The 25,155-nt window shown below is 37.6% G+C and overlaps 2 protein-coding genes across 3 annotated transcripts in view; both read right to left on the bottom strand.

Annotated features, from left to right (window-relative positions):
- LOC114531087 overlaps positions 1–25,155 on the bottom strand; it is a 38,709-nt gene that overhangs the window by 10,539 nt on the left and 3,015 nt on the right. The gene's annotated exons all lie outside the window — the stretch shown is intronic.
- LOC114531088 lies at positions 455–24,489 on the bottom strand. 2 transcript variants are annotated; one of them, XM_028552734.1, is made up of 9 exons: positions 24,197–24,489; positions 16,514–16,568; positions 13,832–14,750; positions 13,379–13,653; positions 12,756–13,075; positions 2,757–2,974; positions 2,094–2,427; positions 1,866–1,947; positions 455–1,485 (listed from the first exon to the last, which is right to left on the bottom strand). In XM_028552734.1, exons 1-9 carry the CDS (start codon positions 24,266–24,268, stop codon positions 1,118–1,120), a joined length of 2,643 nt encoding a protein of 880 aa, XP_028408535.1. In that variant the 5' UTR covers positions 24,269–24,489; the 3' UTR covers positions 455–1,117. The 2 variants fall into 2 exon arrangements, with proteins under 2 accessions (XP_028408535.1, XP_028408536.1); XM_028552735.1 differs by lacking the exons at positions 16,514–16,568; positions 24,197–24,489 and adding an exon at positions 14,877–14,966.

Here is a 25,155-nt window from a genome sequence, read left to right as displayed (position 1 = left end):
TTGGATATTTACCATCCTCGGGGTGGACATATTTATTCCTTATATCAGCCAACACATCTCCTCCATCCATTGCAGTAAAAGAACAATCCAATATCTCACGCGCATACTCCATAATCTGTATGATTTCCTTGCCATAGTCTTCGTCTGACTTGATATGGGAACCATCCGCGACCAGAATTCTCGGTAGTCGCAATTTTAACAGGGGTAAGAGGCCATAGTTTTCAAAATGGCCGCCATCACTTAGATGCAACATCGCCGGTGGCTTTGGACCATCGTGAATGAAATGTACAAGGGAAAGAAAGAAACGGTAAACGGGTAGATGTACACGTCAATTAATCAAGTCAATTAATCTTGGTGTTTTATCTTAACTACAATTTGAAAATTTCTTTTATTGATTAAGAGAATAACCATTGTGTATAAAGATTAAACAGAAATTTATGTATTGTGAACTCGTATGTGAACGGAGTGCATGTAAAACCCGATAATGCACAAATAAGAGTGCTCTAATGCTTTTAATATTCATTTTGAGTAAACTCGTAAAGACTTTGTATCATTTTTAAACTTAACTAAACAACACTTGCTTATCTTTAAATACTAAAACACCCAAAGCGGTTGCCCGTTTAGTATTTTTCTGTGTGGATTCATCTATAATTACATTAATTTCCTCTTCGTTCTCTTCGCTCAGTTCGGCAAATTTTTTGTTTTTGCCGCCATTTTGATCGTGCAATAAATCCTATAACGGCACTGCCGTGGCGTTGTTGTTATATAACATTTACTCACGTGGTACAAATCGACCAATCAGAACGTAAGTTTACAAAAAATGAATGTTAAATATCTTTATTAAATGGATATTTAACGTGCTGTTATTAATTGTATATGCCTGGAGTCAACTTGATTGAGATTGATGGTCCTCAATCTTCATTTGTGCATTAACTAACCGTTCATTTCAAATTTACAAGTGTTTCTACCTAAAATTCGTTTCACGTTCAGACCCAGTGGAATCCTGGACCTCATTTAAGAAAAATATAATTAAACTTGATGCTTTTTCCGATGGTTATAAAGTAGGGTTTTATATTTCGATTTGATCCATTTGGCAGTCATATGCGCGACGGGTGTTTTAGATTGAATGCAAACGAGTAGTACGTTTGGGTGGTTTCAGAAAATCATCGCATTTCATACACGCTCTGTAACCTTCTCTGTGATAAATACTGAACAGATGAGGTGTAAAAAACTGGTTTGCAGTTGAATGACGAGGAAAGGCTGAGCCTTTAGCACAACAACGAAAAAGACTCTTCTCACAGCAGGATGATGTTGCAGGAAAATTAGAAATATCTTCTTCTCTAAGAATGGGCCCCGAGCCCCAATCGTTTATTTTAAGATCTTCTTTTTCGGTTTCCCATGTGACCGAATCATCGGATTTCTCGCCATCGTTCTGATGACGCGGCGCAATAAGGACAATGTGGCCTTCACGCACCTCGAACGGTCCTTTGTAAATTTAAATAAATATTTTTTAGAAAATTTTACAAAGGTGGACGTTGGTTAGAGAATGGAAACCAGGGACAAGTTGGGAAACATTGCCTTCTACTTTTGCTTCCTGGAATTTCAGATTTGTACTATCACAGCATGTCAGACTAAGATATGGAGTGACACAGACGCTAATAAACCAATCGGCCTTTTCAGAATATTAATCAGACATGTTTCATCCAAACACCCATCTTTTAATATTGTAAGGAACTTTGAACCAGACTAAACCCTGGATGCAGTCTTTCTATCAGCCTTTTTATGTACCTCCGAATGTCTGAATATACTCGCTAATTGGCCTAAGACATTAAAGCGGCAGACTACAAAACTGTCTAAACACCTACCTTTATCGGGGTAACGAACTTTAAATTCATACATTCTTTGATACACTTTTTGAGGATGTACATTCTCGGGGTTCGCACCTACCTATGCAATCAAGCTTCACTTACAATAACATTAAAACACAATGAACTATATAGAAGGTGTGATTTTCAGAAAACGAGTCATAAACACTGTTTGCCATTGTTAAAAAAGCCAATCACAAAACCCGATTATATTAGATAGATACTTACTTCAACCTGAGGGTAGACATACTTGTTTCTTATATCAGCCAACACATCTCCCCCATCCATTGCAGTGAAAGAGCAGCCTAACAACTCACGCGCTAGCTCCATTACCTCTATAATTTCCTTGGCGTAATCATCGTTCGATTCAATATAGGAACCATCTGCGACTAGAATCTTCGGCAGTCGCAACTTTAACAGAGGTAAGAGACCATAGTTTTCAAAATGGCCGCCATCACTGAGATGCAACATCGCTGGTGGTTTTGGACCATCGTGGATGAAATGTAAAAGGGAAAGAAGGAAACGATAAACGGGCAGATGTACAGTGAGCCATCCGGATAGGCTAAAATCACAGTTAAAATATATCAAAAGTCTTGGGTTAACACGTGGTTAACACATTGTGTTATGATTCTTTCTATACATATATACATATAACAAAGATGAGACAAATAGAATCCTAACAGCCTTAACCGTTTTAATGAAAAGATATATAATGTTAAGTTAATGTTGTATGTTGGTAAGGGTTAGATATGTATTTGGGCTATAAAACGTATATCGATTTTTAGGTTTCTATTTGGTATGTCTATATTTGAACGAAAATGCTCATTAATTTTCTGTATATTGATCTGCAATTGATAAATTAAGTTATAGGCTTTCATATATTATACTAACCTTGAAAATGAACAAACAGAGCAATTTGTGGAACCAGAAAAGTCTATGCATATTATAATCAACGGCAAGATAAGTAGCAGTAATAGGATTCCTCCAACTACACCTCCAGTCACGCATACAGACAAACTGTTAGTGTGCGGTTCCAACGCCTCCCATAGAAAAATTCCTCCAACGGCGATTATTACCGCTACGATAAAATTTGCGATATACAAACATGACTATAAAAATATACATACAGTTGTTGTCAAAAGACATTTCATGTAAATATAGATACCTTCTTCAATTATTTGATTACCTTCTAATGAATAATTCTATTCAATATTATTGTACAATATTCTTTTTCATATTAGTTTCTGTTTGATTTAGATCATAATCTCCGTGTTGTAATTAATTATTTATGTGTGTTCTATTGACCAGCTAACTGTCTCGGCTAGCATTTAAATTTTATGGTTATTAAAGTTAGCTTGTCGCCAATTTACAGTTTTTTTCTTAACTATTATTCTTTGATGTAATTTTCTACTTGGTACTAAATTAAATTTGATTCGATTTGATTTGATTTTGATTAAATATCAATCACGTGATCTTTACGTTCGGATGCTTAATTTGTCATCTCAAATACATTTTTCAGTCATTTGTTTGCTTTACGGAATTTACGAAAAAGGGTGCTCATTGCTCAATACCATATAGATAAGTATAAAATAGCTTGTAGGTACACCATGTACGTATTTATTACCGCAAAGCTTTCGCTCCGTTAACCCGGACCTTCATCAGCGCAATAATATCAAACTAATTTACATATTTGATGTCACCGTGCAAACTTACAAGAATATCATTTAGGAAACGACCGGACAATTTTGAAAAAAAGTTATCGATAGGAATTTATTTAATTGCGTAAAACCATATTTTTACACTTTTTTGTATCGAAAATTTTTTCTTAATATTGTCCTGACAATTACTAACAATCTGGCAAAACGTTCAGTGGGAAAAGAAAACATTTCACCGAAGAGTTTGTGAAATAATCGTCATTTAATGATAATTGGTGGCCATATTGAGACGTCATTGTTGCCATGGTAACGGCTTCTATAATTGGCCAATCAATAGTTTCTTATTTCGAACATGGTAGTCAATACGTTAAAGCTAATTTTAATCTATGGTTTACAATGTTGGTGCTTAATTCTACATCATCAAACCCGCACTTAAAAAATATCTCAAAACCCTAGGGAGCCAAAACTTTCAACAAACTTAACTTTCAACAATAATGGCCTTTAACTTTTATTATAGAATACATATAACAAAAGTACAACACCTAAAATTGCCGCTGCCCTTGATGTTGCCCACTGTTTGCCGACCTCTTTTCTATCAGAACAGTGTATATATGCTTCGTATGGTTGAACTGCCTGATGAGACAGATAATATTTTTTAAAGTGACTGCAGAAAAAATCCGGACCGTACAGGAAAATTTATATCAAGAATATGAAAGACAATATCTTTAACAAAATTTATTGGTATTTTATACGTCAATCCGTCAACAATCCGAATTAAAATGTTTGTAAGTTTTTAAGCGATTTTATAAGTTCGATTCTATGAGAGAGCACGGCCAAAATTTTGAGCAATATATTCTTAAACTGATTTGGCAAACTGCAGAAATATCCCAGGTAAAAGATTCGGTTACCAAAACGTTTCTAAACAGCTGTTGGCATATTATTTGTCAACAACTGTTCAGGCAATAAAACTGATGCATTATTATATATATATATATATATATATATATATATATATATATATATATATATATATATATATAAAAATATATATATATATATATATATATATATATATATATATATATATATATATATATATATATACTGTCGTTGTCAAAGCAAGTATATGTATATATCGATCACGTGACATTATTATGCATCAACACGCGTGGGATTGTACAAGCGTGTCAATTGCGAGTTCGAGTATAGCAAGGTGAACGAGTAAAAAATGCCAAGACCATATTCGGATGATTTAAGGTGGAGAATGGTTTATCAACGACTGTTCTACGAAAGAATCATCGACGAAATTACAGCACAACTATTTGTTTGTTCAAAAACCGTCTATCGTACGCTCAGCACCTTTTGGAACACGGGTGATGTGAAGCCTTGCCGTATGGGTCGCCCAACAGCGAGCGTATCTTTATTCCCACAAGAAGAATAAATCATATTGTTATATAGGTTCTGTGTATTTTAAATGTGATTGGTTCATTCGTAGTCACATGACTTTAAATAAATGCAATGTTTCCCGCCAGGGAAACAAGTGAAAAATTGTTGCCCGCTTCTTGTCATAACAAAGTAAAGCTTCTTGTCATAACAAAGCAAAGTAAAGTTTTAAATTTTTTTGTTCCTATATAACAAAACACTTAATGTACACTACCTCGGGAAATAGTGAGTTTTGTTTTCCCTCGAGTCTCAATGTTTCCCTCGACTTCGTCTCGGGAAACATTCAGACTCTTGGGAAAACAAAACTCACTGTTTCCCTCGGGAGCATACATTAAGTGTATATATATTATCATAGACTGTTTACTGCTAACGCCGCAAATATAGTTGAATGAGATAGCAAGCTATATCATTAATGCTACTGGCTCTGCATTTGGCCCGGAGACACTGTGCCGAGCTTGGAATAACACGCAAAAAGGTACGAACATTATGAAATTATTAAACTTGGAATATATACTTAATACCGCACGCTGGAAATCATATAACTATATTAATAAGACGCAAGCCATTCTACCTTTTTCCAATTTATTACAAGATTCTAGTTGTTCTTTATCAACTCTTCAAGCCAGATTTTCTTTTTCAGATACAGAGAATTGCCCTTCAGCGAAGAAACGATATTGGGCTACAATTCGTGGCCGAAATCAGCCTTTTTGACCCAAACCTGCTCGTTTTCCAGGATGAAACAGGCATTGTATGTACTAAATAATACCTTACTGTAACCGGATTGCACAAACTAGTAGATCTTTTATTTATTTGGTTCTACGTTTTAAGGATAAACGAATTGCTCGGCAATATGGATATAGTGCTCGTGGGATACCGCCTGTTGTGAGCGACTATAGCTATGCACGGTGGACACCGCGCTATTCCATTATTTCGGCAATATCGTGTGATGGACTTCTTGCGAACTGAATGTTTGTTAAAGAATCCTGAAGAAAGATTTGAAACACGCTCCTTTATCCATTTTCTTGATGAACAGCTTTTACCAGCTATGAATCGATTTGATGGAGAAAACCCGCGATCCGTTCTATGTGTTATATGGTTGAGATTTGAATATAATTAATGCAAATTCGCTGTTCTAACATATGTCTCAAGGGATGACTGAATTTGTGATCATGTTTTGATCTATTAATATCTGTTTAAACAAAACTTGTTGATGCACAAAGATGCAACTGCTAAAACTAGTAATATATGCATAATAGTAAACAGATAACCACCCAATACATCATGTACAAGAAGTTGTAGAACGAGTGTACCACAGGCCCGATTTGAATCCTATTGAAGAGGTTTACATATAGCTTGCTATCCCATTCAACTATATTTGCGGCGTTCGCAGTAAACAATCCATGATAATATATTTTTCGTGTGGGAATAAAGATACGCTCGCTGTCGGGCGACCCATACGGCAAGGCTTCACATCACCCGTGTTCCAAAAGGTGCTGAGAGTACGATAGACGGTTTTTGAACAAACAAATAGCTGTGCTGCAATTTCGTCGATGATTCTTTCGTAGAACAGTCGTTGATAAACCATTCTCCACCTTAAATCATCCAAATATGGTCTTGGCATTTTTTAATCGTTCACCTTGCTATACTCGAACTCGCAATTAACACGCTTGTACAATCCCACGCGTGTTGATGCATAATAATGTCACGTGATCGATATATACATATACTTGCTCAGGACAACCTTTTTGACAACGACAGTATATTATAATATTATTATATATATATATATATATATATATATATATATATATATATATATATATATATATTTATCATATATAGACCTAGAGCGAGGGGAATTCGACGAAATATCACCAAGGGAAGATATATCTTCCCGAGGGGGTAATTTTTCGTCGAATTCCCCGAGCGGAAGGTCTATAAATTATATATTATATGGAAACAACGTGTAGGCAGCGCAAAAGCTGGGTGAAATGGCTACCTTTGCCTCCATTTTGAAATTGTTGACAACCTCGAGTCGTGTGCCAGGCGTCCACGCGTGGTACACGCAAACTCGAATACCCCGCTGCAGCGGGGTATTCGACTTTTATAGCATAATGTGAAAAAATTCGATGAAACTCCATGATTAATTTACTGATCACGTGGTACAAATCGAGCTTTTTGATTGGATGATTTACAGTTAATATATATATATATATATATATATATATATATATATATATATATATATATATATATATATATATATATATATATATATTGTTGAGAACAGTTATTTTATTGTAATTGAACATTTAAATTAGTATTAACTTGTCGTTATGGCGTTAGACAAACTGACGTAAGCACTTTTGATAGCGGCTTGTTTTTAGATGTCTTTGGACAAAAACACTGTGTATTTTCGCAGCTTAATTTAAACTCGTTATTAACAATCAAATAAATCATCTCTTAACATTTGGTGGCAGCGGTGGCTGACGAAATGAGTGAGGACACACAAAGGGAGATTGAAAACCTGACCCGTAGAGTAGAGTCGATGGAGAGTGAGTTTGGCGAGCGTTCAACGGCTACTTTGCACACAGTGAGTTCTAACAACAGTTTCCGAGCTAAGCCGGATGTTTTCACGGATGGAAACTGGGAAGAATGGTTGTCACATTTCAAACTCTGTGCGGAAATCAACAAGTGGGACAACGAGCAAAAATGTCAAATCCTAGCCGTGTCGCTACGGGGAAGGGCACAATCAATATATTTGGCATCGAAAGACGAAGAAAGAAACGATTTCCAACGCCTAGTCGAAACGATGGAAAGAATGTTAAATCCCGAGCGGGAGCGAATGGCACACAAGCTCGCTTTTCGACAAAGAAAACGGGAGAAGGGAGAAAATTTGATTGATCTGGTGACTGACCTGAGAAAGCTGGCACGTCGGGCACATCCTGGAAAAGATCATACTTTTGTTGATGAAGAGCTGGTGGATCAGTTTATTTCTGCGTTAGATAGCCGAGAGTTGCGTATCGGGGTAAGCCAAACCTGTCCCAAGAGCATGGATGAGGCACTGAGCACTGCACTACGCCTGGAAAGCCTTTTCGCCATTGACAAGAAACAAAATTCACACACAGCAAACATGGCGGCTAGCCAAGGCCAAGGCAAAGATTGTTGTTTCACGGAAGAATCCGCTCAAATCAACACCGTGGGCTCAGCTACCAGCCCACCGCCGTGGGCGCAAGCGTTTATGGAACAACAGGCACAGTTCTTTGGGAAACTGATCGATGTGACGAGTGATGTAACGAGATCTGGTAATACCAACTCTGGCTCTGTTAAAAATCGTCCGAGGAAACAGAACGTAAAGTGTTACGGTTGCGGGGAAATGGGCCACTACAAACGAGAATGTCCGAAGAAGGATGTACAGGGAAACGGGAACAGGGCGGGGTCACAATGGAAGTGATTCCGCCCGAGCCGCAGCATATCGAAAAAGAAAACCCAAGCCACGTTACGAGTACTGAAACAGAGAATGCAACATTTGTACAATGCACCATAAACAATGTGGAGATATGCACCCTAGTAGACACTGGAGCAGCAGTGACAATTATGCATAATGATACTTTCCAGAAAATTCGCACTAGAGAAAACAAGTTAGAGCGTGGAGGTCGGCCAATCCTAGGAGCAAATAGCAAACCTCTGGATATCTGCGGTACGACAACGTTAAAAATTAACCTGGCTGGGAGAAGTTACAAGCAACTGGTATATGTGTGTCGTGATTTGGCTCAAGAGTTGTTACTGGGGGCAGATTTTCTGAAGGTAAACAACTGTGTGGTAGACCTCAGCGCGAATTCATTGGTAGTGAACGGTCGGACGGTCTTTATGAAGCGAAAAAAATCTTCATTCGCTTGTCGTGTTGGAGTTGCAGTATCTACCGTTATTCCTGCACGGTCAATGGTGAATATCTCATGCAAAGTTGAAAAGGGAACTATGTGGAATGAACAGTCTGGTGTGCTTGAACCAAAGGAAGAATTTGAGACACGTTACTCCATTGGAGTCATTAAGGTAGCAGCTACAATTAACGATGGTATGATTCCGGTAAGGATGTTTAACCCGAATGATAAACCACGGCGAGTATACAGAGGAAGCAACGTGGGTCAATTCTACAGCCTAGACGACGGTGATAGTGCTGAGTCGTTGAGGGGTAGCAAGGAACAATCGTGTTATTCAGTTTGCCATACAGTGATCGAAGATAGCAACCAATCAAAGGAAAGTGAATGTCGACAGGGTGAAGAAAGAAAAGCATTCCACGAACACTTCAAAATTGACAATCCTAACATCTCATCAAAAGAACGAAAGGAGACGTATGAAATACTCGCTCGGCACCAAAAACTGTTTGCGGTCTCGAAGCAGGACCTGGGGGAGATGTGCAATGTTGAACACCATATTGATACCGGTGAGGCGCGACCCATTAGGGTTCAACCACGAAGAGTGCCACATCACCAAAGACAAACGGTGAGAAAAGAAGTAAAAGCTAAGTTGGACGCAGATATTATCGAACCGTCAAGTTCACCTTGGTCCGCTCCAGTAGTTCTTGTCAGGAAGAAAGATGGGACGATGAGATTCTGCATTGACTATCGCAGGTTGAACCAGCAAACAAAAAGAGACGTCTATCCATTGCCGAGATGTTATGACATTCTAGAAGCTATGACAGGAGCAGCGTTCTTCACACACCTGGACCTAGTGAGGGGCTACTGGCATGTTAAGGTAGCGGAGAAATCCAGGGAGAAAACAGCTTTTTCAACTCCGGAAGGCCATTTCCAGTTCAAAAGGATGCCTTTTGGGTTAACGAACGCCCCGGCAACGTTTCAGCGAGCCATGAACTCAATTCTGAATGGTTTGAATTGGAAGGATTGTTTGGTGTACCTGGACGATGTCATCGTATTCGCCAGTAGTCTTCAGGAACACAATAGACGCTTGGATACTGTGTTGCAACGGCTGGAAGATGCTGGAGTTAAATTGAACGCTAATAAATGCCATTTCCTTCAAGAGAGAGCGACCATTCTTGGTCATGTCGTCAGTCGCGATGGAGTCAGCACGGATCCAGAGAAGATCAAAGCACTTAAAGCGTTTGCTGTACCTCGTGACGTATCGAGCTTAAGAGCATTCTTAGGATGCGCTGGCTATTACAGACACTTTATTCCCCGTTTTGCTGACATTGCTGCGCCATTGTACAATTTAGAGCGCAAAGGGGTCGCATTTCAGTGGACGAAAGAATGTCAAGATTCCTTTGATGAACTGAAACAACACCTGACTAATTCACCATGTTTGGCATACCCACGGTTCGACTTACCGTTTATAGTGGACACCGATGCTAGTGACACTGGTGTGGGAGCTGTGTTATCCCAAGTTCAGGACGGAGAAGAACACGTCGTAGCTTATGCGGCGAAGTCGTTGACTAAGGCCCAGAGAAACTACAGTACCACCAGGAAGGAGCTATATGCTCTAGTGTGGGGCCTGGAGTATTTTGAAGTCTACCTCCTGGGAAGACAGTTCCATGTCCGCACCGATCACAGTGCGCTTAAGTGGTTGTACAGCTTCAAAAATCCTAAAGGACAGGTGGCACGGTGGCTTGAACGGTTGGCTGAGTTCAACTTCTCCATCGAACACAGACCTGGACTATGTCATCAGAACGCAGATGCATTGTCAAGATCTACTCTACCCGAAAAACCTGATGATGAAGCTCTTTATGTGGAGAATGTTACTAACGGCACTTGGTTAGGCAGATGGACGAAGTCAGAATTTGCGTTATACCAACAGGAAGATGCAGCTATTGGTCAAGCTATCAAGTGGGTCGAGACTGGAGCTCGACCAGAAAGAAGAGTGATTGCTGGGGAAAGTGCAGTGGTAGGTAGTCTTTGGAGCCAATTCAACAGATTGACAATTAAAGATGGGCTACTTTTCTGTACGTATGAATCAGAGGATGGCAAGTCTAGACACCTGCAACTGGTTGTCCCACGTAAATTGGTCAATGAGGTGATGATAATGCTTCACGATACCCCAACCTGTGGGCACTTGGGTGCACTGAAGACGGCCGAGAGGGTCGTGGCACGACTGTATTGGAAGGGCTGGAGACAAGATGTAGAGGACTATTGCCGCAGTTGCCAAGTTTCCAGTGAGCGGAATGCACCAGCCAAGACGCCTCGAGCGAAGTTGGGTACGATGCCAAATGGGTATCCGTTGGAACGAGTGGCGATGGATGTGGTCGGTCCACTTCCAAAAACAGCACGTGGTAACCGTTTTATCCTGGTTGTAAGTGACTACTTCACCAGATGGCCAGAAGCTTATGCCATTGCTAGTCACAATGCTGAAACCGTTGCTCAGAAACTGGTCTAAGAGTGGATTTCGAGATACGGCGTAATGCAACACCTCCACTCGGACCAAGGTAGGGAATTTGAGAGCAAGTTGATTGAAAGTATGGTACAGATTCTGGGCGTGAACAAGACACATACGACACCTTACCACCCACAGAGTGATGGGCTTGTGGAACGATGTAACCGCACTCTCAAAGACATGTTATCTAAGATTGTTGACAGGAATCAGAAGGATTGGGATGCCTGGATTCCACATGTCCTCTTGGCTTACCGAACCGCTGTGCACGCATCAACAGGAATAACGCCTTATCGTTTGATGTTCGGAAGAGAAGCGAGAATTCCGGTGGATTTATTGGTGGAAGGCATGGAGGCTAAAGATGGTGGCTCACAGGATACGACATCGTACATTATTCAAAGCAAAGAGAAGTTTCACAAGGCCCATGAACTGGCAAGAAGTAAAATGCAGCAAACAACAAGAAGATACAAAGACTACTATGACAGTAAAGCATCCGGGAGTCCTTATAAGGTTGGTGACAAAGTTTGGTTATTTGATCCAGCTATGCAAAGTAATATGTCGAAAAAGTTAAGTCGACCATGGGGCGGTCCCTATACCGTTGTGAAAGTGTTGTCTGATGCAGTCTATCGCGTCCAGCGTGACGGACGGGGACGAAAACGTGTCGTGGTACATTTCAACAGGCTGAAGCCTTGCACAGTTCGTCGACGCGATTTGGTATCCAGTTCACCTGAAAAGAAGTCGGAACCTCAAAAGAGAAAACGTGACAGCTCGCATGGTGATCCTAAAGAGCCTCCACCAACCAGTATCGAGTTCGATAGTGACGATGAGGATGTACAATTGGTGGTTCGACACAGAGGACGTGCTCACAACCAAGGAAGTATTTCAAATGCACCAAGCCTGGAACAACCTGTCATAGTCGAGACTGAGCAACAGACCCCGGGAGTGGTCGACTGCCGGAATACTAGTGCCCGCAACAGAAGACCACCCGCTTGGTTGAAAGACTATTCTCTATGAACAGTATAATTAGATGGATAGTGACGGTTAACATAATAGAACAACCTTCTCATTAGGGAGGGAGTGATGTTGAGAACAGTTATTTTATTGTAATTGAACATTTAAATTAGTATTAACTTGTCGTTATGGCGTTAGACAAACTGACGTAAGCACTTTTGATAGCGGCTTGTTTTTAGATGTCTTTGGACAAAAACACTGTGTATTTTCGCAGCTTAATTTAAACTCGTTATTAACAATCAAATAAATCATCTCTTAACAATATATTTGATTTGCTATAACAACCTTTCTAAATTTTGATATATTTATATATATATATATATATATATATATATATATATATATATATATATATATATATATATATATATATATTATATATCTTAATAGCTACTTAACTTACCACATGGCAAATTTTAGAGCAGCTACTTTTACAATCTTCAGATGCATGTCTTTCACCTGCCATGTTATAAACAACATTTGCAGCCATCTCCATGTTCAAAATGGTCAGAATATGCGTGAGCTTCTGTTCTTCTGGCTTATACTTTCCAAGGTGGGGCGAGACAGCCGCTGCAGACATTGCCATTGCTGAAGACAGTTTAATATCCCTTGGCTGCAAAATGTCTCTAAAATAGTCATCTCTGAATATCAAATTCTCTTGATCCTGTTGTGGCTCTGTTCGGCTTTGATTATTTTGCGGTTGTTTGTCTATCACAGTGATACCTATAAAATGTAAGAAGCTGCCCGTGCATTGACTCTCAAAAAATTATGATTATATATCTATATTAGAGTTCTATATATGAAACTGGAAGTAGCAACTAATACATTTGTAATGAAAATTGTAATGAAAACATTAAATTAAATTAAATGCTCTACAAAATTGTCTTGTATTGAGCGTTTTCCGTTCTTGAAGACGAGAATATTACATTATAATTTCTATATCTATCTATCTCCAGATCGCAAGTTCTATTACCAATTAATTCAATTGCAAACCTTTTTGGTACACCTCGTAAAAATCCTACTTACCTTCCGAGCTCATAGTGAGTACACAATATTCTCTATCGTATTCTCTTCGCCAGTTATTTACTACCATGTTACTGATATACTCCGGTTTTGTTCCTTTTAAGTCTTTCAATGTCACCTCTCCCTCGTTAGGCTCGTCAGGGAATTCGGGTGGGCACGTGCAAGTCGCACAACAACACGATGAACAGTGGCCTCCAGGAAAAAGATCATAACAATAACAGCATTGTTCCTTGACATTTTTCTCATCATATATATAGAAAGCGTTCTTCAATCTCCACCTGCATGGGATGGATAAGTTAAAAACATTCTATTCATTTCAGTTCCAATTGTTTAGTTTTTAAAACAAAAACTAATAGATAATGCGTTGGAATTCCCCAGGCTCGGTTTTCATTCGTTTATATTTACAACTAATAATTGTATTAATTTTAGTAAATCAACAATTTTGAACGCACAAACCTGTTATAAATATGAACCATGCGAAGAGGAACATCTCCAAGAATTGAGAATAACGCTACTAAGATGATAGATATTTTAAACCATTTTCCAAATTCCTCTTTTGTATACTTAATAGTAAAAAATTTCTTCTCATATAGGTGCCAGTACACGACATATGAGTAGAAATAGATCAGAATCACCAGAGAAGAGTACTTTCGCAAAACCGGAACAAAAAACCAAAAAACTGCCGTGATACTAATTATGCCGCCCTGGATATACCAAGGTGAATATTCCAAGAAATCGTTAATAAACCAAGGCCCAAAGGTAAAAGCAAACGTAGCGCCAGAAATTAACTGACCTAGTTTAAGAAGCAACTTAGCCCACTTCATCTTAATGTAATTTTTATCCTTAGAACAACCTTTGCAACAATATTCAAAAAAATGAAAAAGAAGAAAGAAAAGTAAGGAGAGGGAAAAAAGGAGATTTCGTTCTAAACAATCTTTACTATCACCATTATCCCTACACTTCGTACCATCGAGAAATTGACCATACAGAAGTTTAATGATGAATGCGATTGGGATAGCGAGAGAACCCCAACCTAAAATTGGGAAAATTATTGCAACAAAAAGAAGCAATAAAAATAACGGCACGCAGTCACCGAGACCTTTAGAACGAGTCTTCTTTTTACAATTATAATTGCAAAAATAGCCTGCATTTTTCCGCATATCATCAAAAAAGTTGTTCGTAGACTTTCGGTATTTCCAATGGACATAAGCACTTCCAGTGTAACCTCCGCCAGACACGCAGCTTAAATAATCAGGTTCTGCTTCTTTCTTAAGGAGCCTGCGAAGAACACCTGAACAAAAAGCCGCTGACCGGATTCCACCGCCCGAGAATGCCACGCCCAGTTTATCATGGTATCCCATGTTTACTGTGGATTCTTAAAATCAAATGGAAAATTTTGATAACTCACTAGTTTACACTTTTATAACAAGACAAATACTGCATATGCTAAATGGGAATTTACAATGAAATAAAAGTTTGCCTAGTTTTACGGTAGTCTTACAGTGAATTGTAATAAAATCTGGAACGCTAAATTAGCTGCCATCTTTGAAGCCAAATTTGAAGGTAGTTCTTCTGAGTTTTTGAACGTTTGAAACAGACGTAGAGAGTAATTATCTAGAAATGTGTGTGAAATACAATTATTTTTCTTTTTTATTAGAACTGAACGAGAAACAGAAACAACAAATCAGTATAACGCTGAGGTATAGAAGTTAGCGTTCCAGTTGATAATTATTTCAGTTCACTGGGTCTCATTTCCTTAATAGAACTTCCTTGCAAATTCTGCCTCGCTTAGAGTTCCTAGCACTGATGTCGATTGTAATTTAGCTCCAAGATTTGTGTGTCGTTTAAACTACATGCCAAAAACGTTCAGACAAAAATAGTAATTAGGAACAATAAAGATATTCAAGCTGGAATACGTTATTTTTTGTCTTGATATGATTTGTAAAATGGTACATACAGTACTGTCAAAAATAGTCTAACAAAAACCGTGGTTAACCTAGGTCAAACCCCGGTCTGATCGCAGTTGAACCGAGGTCGAACCGCGCAGTGGCAGATCTAGGGGTGTGCAAAATAAATTACACAGTTTAATTTTAAATTCGAAACACCTTAATAACAACGTTATTGGTTCTAGATTTTAAAAGATTATTTTTACATTAAAATCTGCCAATGCGATTCCAATTTTAGACTGTAGTAATTTATTCTGCACACCCCCAGATCTGCCACTGGAACCGCGGTGAGATGGAGGTGATATCGAGTGCTGTTGTGCTACAAACGAAATAACCTGTGTCGTTATTGTTATTTGACCTCTGAATTCGCTGATCAACGCCCAAATTTAGAAGATAGTTAATACAGGCCTTAGCTCGAGTGTCTGTATTGAATGTCAACAGAACTTGTGACGGTACTAAAACCAATTCCATCGACGATGATACAGTCTACACATATATACTTTGAATCTAAATTCAGTTTATTGTTCTTTGGATTTTTTGCTGCGCCATACTAGCTATATTTATTTAGTGTATTGTGTGAACCGCTATTTTTAGCTCCGGCAGTACAAAGCCACCAAAGCCACGTGGATTGTCACAAGTGCTAAAAATAGCAGAAGTTGTATATATACTGACTTTGCAATCCCTCCCTTAGGGTCTTCGCCCCGTAGAGCGTGGAGCGTTGGTAGAATTGGCCCGCGAGGTTGACAGACATTCCTTAAGATGCTTTCAATATGTATGATTATTGTGTTGTCTTTCTCAGCTGTTCATAACATTCCGTTCGAAAGCGAACGGCAACGGCGATCGTATTTTTTTCCTTGCGGTCGTCAGCGGTTTCTATCGGTCAATCGCAACCGAACCGTGACCGAACCGCAACCACAGTGTTAGGTTATTTCAGGAAGTTTTGTAGTTTAGAAAAGGTACAATTAATGAACAAACAAGGAGCTCTATTTCCTTGGGTAAATACCAGAAAAACAAGTTTTTCCTGGCCAGCTGTATATATCCAAGCCTTTCCAGGAGGTTTGTGTAACTTCGTTTTTATAACAACAATGATTTAATTCAATAATGGTTTACGAAGCTGAGAGAAACTGAATCAAACAAACTAATGAATAGCCTCCCTGGCACTCCCAATCATCTCTATCAGTATGACCATTACCTGATTCATTCGTTGAAGATGATGTTGCGCCTGACTCGACATTCTCATCTCGACTCTGAAACAAAAGAATAAACAAGGCTATAATAAGGCACTAACTCGTAACGGAAAAAGAATCGAAAAAGTATATCATCACTACCATGATATATCGCATCGCACGAGTTATTACTTACTGAAGCAATTTTTACAATGCAAAAACATTTTGAGCGAAAAAAAAATGTGTCATGGGCAATCTATATACACAAAGAAATGATAGATCCTTGAATTTGCCATTGGTCGATCAATAGGTTCATGCGTATAATCAAATTTACCTTTTGCACCCTTTTACTTTTTACAAACATAAACTTTCTGCACATCCCTTATGCTACGATTACGAAAGAAACGAAAAACCTTTTGTACTATAGACTACCATTTTTCTATGCATTAAAATGCGATTAAATTACCACAACAGAAAAGAGCGCGCTAAATGGAAACGACAAACGGAAATTGTTACAATTTTTGGCCTGAATGTGGCAACAATTTCTGTGCGTAGAAAAAAAGTATACAAATTTGCTACTTAATTTGGAAGCCTATAATTATTTTCCGCATTTTACAACATCTCGCAACCAAATTTTGCATTTCTACTGGCTTTAGCCCGCACTCTAAAGCTGTGGTAATTCAATTGCATTTTGATGCATAGATAAAATAGTAGTCTGTTAGCTTTTCTCACGGTGACGTTTTGGGGTACTTTCAATTTTCTGAAATGGGTTTAAGAATTATGATTTAACATGAAAAGCAATTTTTTTAAAATCAACAGACCATTTTAAAAATATCTTCAGCCTAAAATTAAAGCCTGTGGCCGTTATGAGGTCTCACGCTCATGGTTTTGAAAAAAAGTACCCCCAAAATTGCGAATATTCATCATCGTGAGAAAGGCTAATTGGTCAAAAGGTATATTGATAAATGAAAAAATCCAACAAAGGAGTATGCGCACGCAATCCCGTGTTGAATGACGGTTATAGCCAACATGCAATACTCATGCACCTGAATCCTGCACACCATAGATTTTAGGATTTACCATTATAGTCGGTCAATGGGTGCATGGATATATAATCAACTTTTTCTCCGTTTATTTGGCTTATGATATTAAGTATATAAACCAGCCTCGTACCCAGGCGCTTTATCAGAAACCATAAAGGCTGCATTCAGCGTAATATAGAGATCTGTGGCTGAGATGCACGAGCGCGCAGGGGTGCTTGGGGAGGACGCGGCAAATGAAGCGCCTGGCAGAATATGCAACAAATATGGCGCCGGCGGACGACTTTTTCATATTCATAGATGCAAGTGAGCAAATTGCCGTACACCCTATCCACCGGGCGGTACATTTGGGAAAGATTTTGTGCAAAAATTCTCACTGCGTTGTATTATTCATCATTTTCGAATATTAAGGCGCAAACAGTTATTTACGAGCACTGAAAGAAGAGAATCTACTCGAATATGCAATGATTTAGATCAGATTTAGGTTGCACATTTCTTCCATCTGTTTGACTTGTTTATTAATTTGCGGTCCTACTAAAAACCGCCCGAGACCGCCCGAGACCGCCCGAGAGTATAGAAAAACCGCCCGAGACCGCCCGAGAGTATAGAAAAACCGCCCGAGAGTATAGTAAACCGCCCGAGACTTCGACGGTCCTGTCAAAATATTTATTATTACTATTTCACTTCACTTGTTCAAAGAAATTCAAAATATGTGAAAGTTTGGCAATTTCTAAATCCCTAATGTTATGAGCAGAACCAATGCGCAGAAGCCGGCTGAATAATAAATGTGACATGGTGTTGGCTCAAAGAGCAGCAGATGAACAGAATATAGTTCAACTGAAAAAACTCTAAACTATAGATCTAGAGACTTTTTATTTTAAAATTGATTGAAATTTAGGGACGAACCAGTCATTTTTTTTAAAGGCATGGGGGGGGGGGTAGAATCTGAAAGATGAATTACAGCAAAATATTATCATCAAAAGTTGTTCGTTTAGCAGCGAAACACATATATTTATTATACATTGATATAGCTGGTATACGGTACGGTACATTAAATATATATTGACAATGTGCTTGTGACATTCTTTTGTGGTGACTAATTCATATTTTTTGGGAAAACAAATCACTCATGTTTTTCGTTTTGAGACGTATATACTAAACTTGATCGCCATGCACATTAGACAATTTGCCACTATTTCGCTTCACAATCTTCTCTTAAATTTTCAGTTTCAAATTGAACAAAAAATTGAAACGTGTGTAAGTATACAATAACAACTCTTTATGTGGGGAGAATAAGAACCATGATTTTGGAATGTGCGGGGTGTATATACCCGCACGCTGCTTACCAACATACAATTACATATAAATATTGGCAAGTAAACACTTTTGATTCATTGTTTCTCGCTAGACAATATGATCACGACAATGTTATGCGCTATTAAATTCCTAATTAACTATTTTCGTCATTAAGATAAGTTGTGTCATAATACGTCATACTATCTTATTAGGATAAGTTAGTATGACGTAACCGCGTTGACTTGGCAATGATGTCATAACTTTAGTTACGATTATTGTCTCCTTGATCTCAATGTATTCTATGATTAAACTGGTATGATTAAACTGGTATCCTGACATCTGGTATCCTGATTAAGACACTGTTTTAAATGCAGGCCGGGCAAAGTAAAACAATAAAGATCATGTTGAGTAAAACAACAGAGCCAGGAGAATTTCCATGCACAATTACAATTCAGCCCGCTAATCTGTGCTAGTTAGTGTCAAATGTTCTTGTCTAAGCATACGGGTTCTTAGAACGTTTCATATTTACTGATATTTAATTTAAAAACACAAAATAACTTCAGATTTCTGTCAGCCGCTTTTTTAAAGTCTCGGGCGGTTTTTCTATTCTCTCGGGCGGTTTTTCTATACTCTCGGGCGGTCTCGGGCGGTTTTTAGTAGGACCCATTAATTTGTTTTTCTTGGGAATCTGTTATTTTAACACCTAATTTTGACTTTGACCTAATACGTTTTTATCATGCTGAGTTTAATTTGAAAAATTGTTGCAATTTCACATCATGGTCTTTTGCAAAGCTCATTATCCAGTTCAATGTTTCCATCATCCAATGCAGTAAATATAGCAGCAGTTGATTCTGTTCATCTAAGCCATTTTCCAGTTCATTTTGCATTACAGAAATATTATCATTCTGCATTACAGAAATATTATGGTTTACAACCATGTGGTTTCATTAACAAATTAGTGTAAATAACTGTATTAAATGTTAAGAAAAATTAACTATTGAAACCTATGTAGAGAGTAATTCATTAACATTCCTTTATAACACCAACACTCTTTGGTATACGTTACTGCACATTAAATTCAATTAGTGTACTGCAAAGCAAATAATAGACTTAATTCATCCCTACAGCAATATACTTATATACATCACACAATGTCGATGCAGGTTGTGTACAGTATTCCAAGAAATTACTATAATACATGTATAAATTATATTGTTCCATAGTCCTATTTACTACATTATACTCTCAAAAGGAGAAGCATATTTTCACATCCAACAACTATTTTCTTTTTTGTAGAATGTGGGAAAATTTCTTTGATTCCCTGAGTCAAAGTATTCTTTTTATTATCAGATATGCCATGTAAACTCATTAATAATGTCTGTTTTTCATGGACATTGGAGTCTTCACAATAGTCCAACAACCTTTCTAATTCAGAGCATCAATTTGGTGATTTATATCTTCCACTACCTATAAAAAGCACAAATATGTATAATTTGATATATAATATGTACTTATGTTTTTTGTTAAATTCACACAAACTTCAAGCATTGGGGTTAAAGCATGTTTCCCTGCTGAAATGATTTTTTCCCTTCCTCTTTCTGTGGGGTGCTGGTAACAATCTGACCTGGAGTTTGTTATTGTATATTACTAGTAACACGCATATAAATTGCAACTTGATAGCATATTTGATATAGAATGAAAATAAAATGTACTATTGTTTAATTAATATCAATAGAGGAAATATCTAAATCTCATGGCAACTAAGCACTCACCTCTAACACTCAGTCCTTCGATACCAAACGTATACCTTTACTCCTCCGAGCTTGATGATACTTTTGTAAGGAAATTAAGACGAATTTAAACAGTGTTAAATACTGCGCGACTGCATAGTAACACAGAGGAGTATACTCATACACTGTTTACGAAACGAGATTTGTCAAAATAGTCGTAAAATAAAAAAATACAGTATAAAGCAACCTTGAAATGATAGTTTTTGAAACGATCGTTCCAAATCATCCACAATTTTGATAACAGGTTCAATACTTTTTCAAAATATATCTACATATTTAGCCTTCATACATTTCTCACTTTTTGCAGAAAAGGAGCCGGAAATCTGCATATTCTGCCAGGCGCTTCGCTCTCCCGTCGCGTCCTCCCCAAGCACCCCTGCGCGCTCGCATATCTCAGCCACAGATCTCTATATTACGTTGAATGCAGCCTTTATGTCAACCTCGTACCCAGGGTCTTTTTACCTCCGCTCGCCTTTATGTTTTCTAATAAAGCGCCTGCGTACGAAGCTGTTTGTAAACCTATACCTTACGGATACAGCACACCCGGCCAACTAATTCTTTATGGCTATCTGTAAAACAAGGAACTTGGAATCGGGGAAAGGAATGGGGAAAGGAACGGGGAACGGTAAAACCCGGAATGACAAAAGCCGGAATCTGTAAAACCCGGAATGAGAAAAGCCGGAATCTGTAAAACCCGGAATGAGAAAAGCCGGAATCTGTGAAACCAGGAATGAGAAAAGCCGGAATTTGTAAAACCAGGAATGAGAAAAGCCGGAATCTGTGAGACCAGGAATGGCAAAAGCCGGAATCTGTGAAACCAGGAATGGGAAAAGCCGGAATCTGTAAAACCCGGAATGAGAAAAGCCGGAATCTGTAAAACCAGGAATGAATGTTATGTTTATGTTCTTTTGAGTTTTGATCATATTCACAACAGTAGAGCGTGTTTGTCCTACGGGGCGACTGGTGTTAATTAACAAATTAACGGGAACAGACTGTAGCATTGTTGTTATCATACATATTTATCATAGACTATCTAACATTATTATCATATCAAACATTATTATGTTTGTTATTATATACATATTCAGTTTTATAATTTTATTCGCAACAGACGTTTGACAGACGTGCGCTTTAATTCTCTGTGTTGTATACGTTGTAAAGTATCGTATTTCATTCTGTCTGAAGATTTCTTTAAAATGAAGTCGAAATTTTGACTCTCAAGATTGCTTTATTTACGTATTGAATTGTTCGTTTTATCTTTATATATAAGATATTGCGCGTAAAAAATAAAGTATAAACGAATAATTTTAAGGGGCTAGTAGCTCAGTCAATTCCTGGTTTTACAGACTCCGGCTTTTCTCATTCCTGGTTTTACAGATTCCGGCTTTTCTCATTCCTGGTTTTGCAGATTCCGGCTTTTCTCATTCCTGGTTTTACAGATTCCGGCTTTTCTCATTCCTGGTTTTGCAGATTCCGGCTTTTCTCATTCCTGGTTTTACAGATTCCGGCTTTTCTCATTCCGAGTTTTACAGATTCTGGCTTTTCTCATTCCGGGTTTTACAGATTCCGGCTTTTCTCATTCATGGTTTTACCGTCCCCCGTTCCTTTCCCCATCCCTTTCCCCGATTCCCCGTTCCTTGTTTTACAGATAGCCAATTCTTTATACCGCACACCCAACTAATTCTTATAATTCTTATAGCAAGTCTAGTTAAGTTGTTTTTGTAAATAGTCTGAGAACTGTTATACTTAGTTTTAATGCATGTTCGACTGTTGTAATTTCCCCTAGTAAAATTGCCAAGTTTGGCTGCGAAATGTTTAGTAAAGTATGGAAAGTATAGCCATGCGAAGTTGGCAATTTTCGGTATTATACAATTACTTAATGGTTTTCGTGTTTGGATGGCCAGATCCAAACACGGGCTTCGAGATGAGAACTTGCGTTATACACATGTGTTGTGAGGAACACTTACTTTAGAACGATTACTAATTTATATATTCTATTACAAGTGATTTACAATTGATTGACATTTAATTACGTGGGCTTAAAATTGGGGTATCATTATCAAATTGGGGTACGGACATGATTAGAACTAAGGCAATTGAAGTTAAACTGCTAACCTGAGGATCTAAACCGAACTGTAGAAAAAGTAGACGTTAATGCTAACTGTATTTGTTTTATGTGAATCAACACGAGGATATTGGCACAGAAGTAAGTTAATTATAAAGTTAATCTATAAGTTAGTATATAAATTCCGTTAATCAAACCATAATATCTTATTCATTATTCATATATTAATATTTAGATCGAATTGTGTTTGCGCACAATATTATTTGTGACAATAAATACGATATACCAATATCCAGTCGTGCTGCGTAGTAATAAGGGCGTATTGTTGATTCGACGAACCAACATGTTATTTTATAAACTTTTTTACTACGTCCACACTTAAATCACTTTACGTTAGATCCATCTCGAACTGAACGTTACCAGAACTTTACAAGTTATCGAACTGCACTTGAATATCGGAAAGGTTGTTATAGTGTTGGCTGGAATGACGTTATATGACTGGCGTTACTGGCGTCAACTAGTTTCCGGAAACAATTCATTATGATCATAGGCGGCAGCACCATGATCATAACAGATTTCTATCTGTTTATACTCAGTCAATACAGTAATTAGTACAAAGAGTAGAAGCTGACCGCGCGCGTAAACAATGCAGTCGAAGACTGAGCATGCCTAGCAACACCATTATATACCATTAAATATATATATATATATATATATATATATATATATATATAATATAATATATATAATATATAATATAATTATAAAATATACACCCATTTGCAAAAACGTTGGCCGCAGATAGATAGATAGATAGATAGATATTCAAAATCTAATTAGAATTGCATATGTTGTGTAATATGATTGAAATCCAATGCAAATGTAATCATATGCAATTCTAATTAGACTTCGAGTATCTATCTATCTATCTATCTGCGGCCAACGTTTTTGCAAATGGGTGTATATATATATATATATATATATATATATATATATATATATATATATATATATATATATATATATATATACACGTAGATTCCATGTATCTATTAGCATGTGTATATTGACATGTGAATCACATGTGAATGTAGCTTAGGCCAAGACCGTCGCTTGACGGTTTAATTGGGTTATTGGGAGACTGTGTATTCATAATATTTCATGTTTAAACAGTTAGCTAAAACAATTCTTCTCAAAAGAAATTGGTCGGGCATAGGGCGAAACAACACCACGGGAAACCACTAACGGAAAAGGCAATCATCAAGTCGCATTTCAAATAACACATGTCATGTGTGTTCACAAATCAGCTGATGAACGTCAATGAACGCGTACCACTACTTATTAAAGTGACGCCGGATAAGTATAATTAAAAAAGTTAGGCCAAGCAAAAGTAGACCAGTTTATTTACGAAACCTTGTTGTCAAAACCTCTCTTGGATATTTGAATCAAAACATAATATGCATTTGGACCAAAAGATTTAGTTCACTTTCGGGACGATTAGTTTTTCTAAAATCCTACCTGAGTTTGATGCGGGACTTCTGCAGCACTTTCTCTTAGTTCTTCGTATTTAAAGTTGCTCCGTCTTTCCATGTTGGAAATGTTTGACTGGCTAGCACGTAAGATATTAGCGGCTTTTATGTGCAGGGAGCATGAAATTAAATCGACAAATACAGGAAGTTCACCCACAACGTTAGGTGATATTGGGAGGATTTACAGCATTTGAATATCATTTTAAGAAAAGAACAACCCATTAAAACGATTAGTGCATCAATAACGCTTAAGGAAAGCCACTAAAGCTATTCGAACATCAATTGTGCTCACAAGTGAGTTTAAAAACAACACCTCATTATATATTCCGTAAAGTGAAAATCAATGAGACGAAACACAGAACAATTGCATCAACTTATTAATCATTATCATTTTTACAACAACAATAACAATAAATCAAAATACATTAAACTGCAAGAAAAAGTCATTAGTATTAAGGCATAAAATGTGGTCCCGTTGGACTCTTCAGTGTGCTGATATGTATAATTATTCACCTTGAAACATAAAAAAGGACATTTGAAAAACCGTTAATTAAACTCGAACCGAAAAAGAACCATATGTCACTGACCGCACCATATCAAAGCATTTGGAAGGCATGCTGTTTACATTGAAGTTATCACATCGTGTGCCAGCCGAACGAAACAGACAGGATGTTGTAGAACGCCATCACGAGTATGCACATTGGTTTCTTGAAGAGCCGAATTTGCACCACACAGTATTTATCGGACTTCAATTTCGGACTTCAAATGCAGACCGTTATAATATTAGGGTCGAAACTTAGCGGTCGAAGCATGCATGTATGATGAGTATATCCAAATATTTTCTTTTCAAAATCACAGTTTGGATACACGAATTGTACTTGACACCATTCTGAATTGCTATTTAAAGTAAAAAGTCATAAACATGCAATAATTGTTTAATAAGCCGAA

The sequence above is a fragment of the Dendronephthya gigantea genome, unplaced genomic scaffold (assembly GCF_004324835.1).
Source record: "Dendronephthya gigantea isolate DGI-Jeju-01 unplaced genomic scaffold, DenGig_1.0 000068F, whole genome shotgun sequence".
NCBI classification, from domain to species: Eukaryota; Metazoa; Cnidaria; class Anthozoa; order Malacalcyonacea; family Nephtheidae; genus Dendronephthya; species Dendronephthya gigantea.
The sequence above is the reverse complement of the archived record's forward strand: the minus strand, read 5'-3'. Positions and strand labels throughout refer to the sequence as shown.